The following is a 4889-nucleotide window of genomic DNA, read 5'->3' as shown; positions in this document are numbered from 1 at the left end:
AGCATCTGGGAGTGGGGGCGCCAGGACCAGGATCCTGGAGCTGGGGCCAAGGCAGAGCCATGATCCAGTCCCTGCATGACAGATTGTGACCAGCCTGACCCAGGAGGGGGGCAGGGTGAATGCCTGTGACCCAGCTGCTGCTGCCTCCGCCCCACACAGGCATACGTGGGCAGCCCCAGTACAGTGCGGCTACAGAGTGGCACAGCCCAGCAGCATGGGTGGCCACAACGGATTGTGATAAGATTAGGCTGCCCTGCACTGTTGAGCTGTGCTGCACTGGGGCTGCCCACGTGTGCCTGTGCTGAGGCAGGGGGCAGCAGGGCTCCACCTCCTTTCTGGGTCAGGCTAGTCATGATATGTTGTGTGGGGAGTGGACTGCAGCTCTGCCCCAGCCCCAGCCCTACACTGTCACTGCCCCATGATCCTGGCCCCAGCCCTGCCCATCCATCCCACATTCCCGGATGCCACTCCCTGCCTGTGGCCCCATCCCGTCTGCCCAAACAAGTGTGCCCTGCCATCAGGAGTCCCAGGCTGGTTTAGTAATCTACTATTTAGGGATTTTTGGTGAGCTGTTGCAGGCCGGGGGTGGGGAGGGTTGTGGTGCTGACCCAGCCCTAATTGGCCCTCCAGCCCAAATAATTGCCCACTCCTGATCTAAACTCTGCGTAAGACTACTGTCAACCTTGATGCAACAGAGACCTAACACCCTAACCTGCCAGAGGTAAAGCAGGGGAACCATGGCAGCCAACATCCTACTTCTATGCAATATTGTCAATATAGGCTCAAGAGATCCTGAGTAGAGGGCCACCCTCCTCGCCTGCACTCCTAGAGGAAGGCAAAAACCCCCACAGTCCATACCAATCTGACCATGGGGTAAAATTCCTTCCTGACCCCAAATATGGTGATTGATCTGACCCTGAGCAGAGGCAAGACCCTGTAGCCCAGGGGTGGGCCATTTTTTCAGCTGGAGCACCACTTAATGAGTTTTGGTGAGCTGTCAAGGGCCGCAAACACAAAATCTCTTAGAAGATATCATTTTAACAAATTCTAGATAAAAACAAATTTGGAATAAACTGCTGCCGGAGGTGGTTCAAGCACCCACTTTGAACACCTTCAAGACACTTTTGGATGTTTATCTTGCTGGGATCCTATGATCCCTGCTGACTTCCTGCCCCTGGGCAGGGGGCTGGACTTGATGATCCTCCGGAGTCCCTTCCAGCCCAAATGTTTATGAAATCTATATATAGAAAATCAAACCTCTATTACAACATATTTTAATTTTATTTCAAAAATAATTTTGGTCCTTATTTATGTTTTTTTGAGTAGTGTATATAGGGGTGATTGCTTAATAGCTCAAAATAAAGTATAACTCTTGTATATTGTGTCAGGGGTATGTGAGGTGTGAGGGGGTATGCATATTTGTGTGGGGGGCTGCCTGTGCACTAGGTCCCAGGAGCCAACTGGGGGTTGGAGGAAGTGGGCACAGGGTAGGCAGAGTGTGCAACAGAGCTTGTTGGGGCAGGGTGGGGCAGTCCACTCCAGCACCATGTAACCCGTGGCTGCCCCTGTGGTGCTATGCATGCAGCCGTGTCATACCCAGAGCAGCACACACCGCATTTCTGCCTGTACCCATTGACTGGCCAGCGTGCACAGCTTCCCTGTGCAACTGCAGCCATCTGGGTACTGCTCAGCTCCCTCCACCTCCAGTGGCTCTTCCTCCTCCTCCTTCTCCTGCCCTTGGTGTGCTGCTGGGGAGGAGGGAGAGAGGGGAGAGCTGCAGCCGAGCGGGGCTCTAGCTCCAGTTCCTGGCTGCCTTCCTAGAGTGGGTGAAAAGTGGCTGGTAGCCAGAGCTGGAGCCCTGGGGCAGGAGTCACTTGGCTGCAGTACAGCCTTGGCGGGGATTAGTGTAGGCAAAAAATAGGCACATAGGATTTGAGCGAGGATGGCAGAAGCCTTGTCGCAAGGCCTGAGGGGTGACTACAGGTTACCCACCTTATCTTTTTTCTTCTCCCTGTGCCACCAGGATGCTGAGAGATTTTGTTCCCATCTATGAATGGCATTGGGGGCATCCAATGGCTCTGTTATTGGCTGTTAACTTATGAAGTGCCAAACAGTTTGGTTGTTCTTTGGATTGTGGTATTAAATTAGGTGTCTCTGCTAAAGTGGTCAGTAGTAAAATAGTTAATAGTTTTAAGGTTTGAGTTGGTTAGACTTCAGACTCAGGAGCTTGCAAGAGGAGTGGCCAGGTCATACCACTCAGTGCAGTTGTTCCAGGCTCCCTGCAGACGGAGGCAGATGCTAAACTTGTGCAAACTGAGGCAGTGACAATTCTAAGGCTTTGTTTAAAAGTGCAAAGTTAGAAACCTATTCTAAAAACCTGTGCACTCAGATTTTGGAATTGGTGAGGCTCTGAGGTAATGGAGTATGTGGGTCTTTCTGTGGGTTGCTCCCTTGTTTTGTGGGGGGGCCTGCCTCTGACACCCTATTCCTACAGTCTGTATCCACTGACCTCATCTTGTTGAAGGCAGGACCTCTGAGGGCTGGTGCTGGGAAGGCTGACAGGTAACTTGGGAATTCCCTCTACTTTCCTCCCCCTCAACCTGTCAGAGCCCCAGCGGGTGTTTGCCCTCCAGGGTGCAAAGATCTGTTTGTTCACTGAGGCTTTGGCCAAAAGGCAGGACAGGATGCTGACTGGGAATGCTAATTGGGAGATCTGTAGAGTTTGCCTTGTGTCAATTATCAGACAAATGCGTGTCTGTTTCACTGATGAATCTGTGTTCTTGGAAGCTGCAGAGACCTGGTACAAATTTCCAACTGTCATTCATATGACATTCACTTCAGAATTTAATGGGCCATCTACATCACGTTCATCACCCTTTGATCTCAGAGCATTGTGATGATCCACTATCTCTCTGAAGAGGGGGACACTGAGGTCCAGAGAAGTGAAGTGATCTGTCCTAGGACTTCAGGTGGTTATTGAAGAGCCAGCTGATGCTGGTGATAAAACCCGGGTCTCTGGACTCCACTCCCAGGCCTCGTGTGCAGGACTGTGCTGTATCTTGCTGTGCTGTAGATTTTAACAAACTCTTTGAAGTGCTCTCTGGACACTCATGCTAACCCAATGTCCCTTGTTTTGTTTCAGGTTTTCAAACCTAATTCCACAAAACGAGAGGATGGAAAGGACATAGATGGTAAGTATTAGGCTGCTTTTTAACCCTTTTCGTTGGAAGCTGCTCCCACAGTTTTCCTCATGGAGCTGCTTTCCTTTGAGCTTCATTTGACCTCTGCTGAGTAACAGGGCAAGGGTCAGGCCCGTTGGGGGCATTGCCAGGGGAGGGAAGCTCTTGAATGACTTCTTATAGGTGGCAACCTATAAGTACGTGAGGGGTGTGCATCAGGATCTGGGGGAACACCTGTTCACCAGAGCTCCCCAGGGGATGACAAGGTCCAACAGTCACAAACTCCTGCAACACCATTTTAGGCTGGACAGAAGGAAAAACTTCTTTACTGTCCAAGCCCCCAAGGAGTGGAACTGACTCCCCCCAGAGGTGGTGCAAGCACCTACTCTGGACACTTTCAAGAAACATTTGAATGCTTATTGCTTATCTTGCTGGGATCCTTTAACCCTAGCTCACTTCCTGCCCCTTGGGTAGGGGGCTGGACCCAATGATCTTACAAGGTCCCTTCCAACCCTAATGTCTATGAAATCCTTGCCTCATGAGGGAAAATCCCTAAAAGTCACCATTGTAGCCTAAGCTGAACTTCATAAAAGAGACATATATCTCTGCTCTGATCCCTTAATTGTTGGGTTGTAGAGGTTGTCAGGTAGACTGGGGAAGTGCACACTAAACCCAATAGCTCTTCAAACCCACCCCTGTAAGGTGACAGAGCTGTGGCTACGGGACTGGAGGGAGCCAGCATAGCTGGGATTTGGGGCTAGCACGGGATGTGTTTGCTACTAAGCAAGAGACACCATCTGTGGTTTCTTGTATGGGCTGCTCTGGGTTGAGACCTGTGTATTTGGTTCCCTCTACAGCTATCCCAGATGTTTCGGTCCTGAGACAAAGCATAATCACCAACCTGGAGAAATACATGGATCCCTCACTTGGACTGAAACCTGCACAGTAATTGGAGGGCAATAGAATAGCAGTTACCCGTTTTGCATTGTTTGTGTGTGTGCATGTGAGAAAGAGACACAGGAGCCAGGTGGGGAGGCTGTGGGCAAGAGGGTGGGGGTGTGAAAGATCAGGAAAGGAGTGTGCCCATCCTTACCAAGGCTTTGAGTAGCAGTTCTATCAGGAAAACTGCAGTGTTTCTTGGTCCCAAACCTAGGTTCTTCCACACATTTATAACAGTATGCATATACTCATTTCAGAAGCACTTGTGTCATCATTTCTAAATTAATTCCTTTGGGAGTGCACTGGAGGCCTTTCCTAGGCTTCCTCTATGAGGCTGCCCAGACACACCATAAACAAAACTAGGTCTGCAGCTAAGGTCCTTGATTTTAGAAGTTCTGGTCTGGGAAAATAAGCACTTGGATTAATTGGCCATGAATTGTTAAAATTAAATGAAAGAATAAGCAAAATATACAAGAGTTCCTTTCTACTCAAAATGGCAGACTGTCATAAACTAAGAGCACTACTGTAATTACCTAAATCCAAGATGACCCTGAATTTAAGATGAACCCCCAATAATTAGATTCTATATTTATAAATTTGTTATAATTTTCTATGTATATAATCTAATTATTTGAGAATAGTCTTGAATTCCCCCCACCACCATTGCAGGTGGTATGGGGCAGATGGTGGGGGGACAGATGATGGGAGGGGCAGGCAGTTCCCCCCTTTGTACCTGCCCCCCCTGTAGCCTTGGACCCCTGCCCCGCATTT

General features: G+C 49.6%; 1 protein-coding gene across 1 annotated transcript in view; it reads left to right on the top strand.

Moving 5' to 3' along the window:
• The window catches only part of QSOX1 (quiescin sulfhydryl oxidase 1), a 19726-nt gene that overhangs the window by 675 nt on the left and 14162 nt on the right, over window positions 1-4889 (top strand). The window contains exons 2-3 of the mRNA XM_006036187.3: window positions 3143-3191; window positions 4037-4124. Coding sequence (XP_006036249.1) covers window positions 3143-3191; window positions 4037-4124 — 137 coding nt within the window. The remainder of the gene's footprint in view (window positions 1-3142; window positions 3192-4036; window positions 4125-4889) is intronic.

Source organism: Alligator sinensis, unplaced genomic scaffold (assembly GCF_000455745.1).
Source record: "Alligator sinensis unplaced genomic scaffold, ASM45574v1 scaffold293_2, whole genome shotgun sequence".
In the NCBI taxonomy this organism is placed as follows: domain Eukaryota; kingdom Metazoa; phylum Chordata; order Crocodylia; family Alligatoridae; genus Alligator; species Alligator sinensis.
The sequence above is the reverse complement of the archived record's forward strand: the minus strand, read 5'-3'. Positions and strand labels throughout refer to the sequence as shown.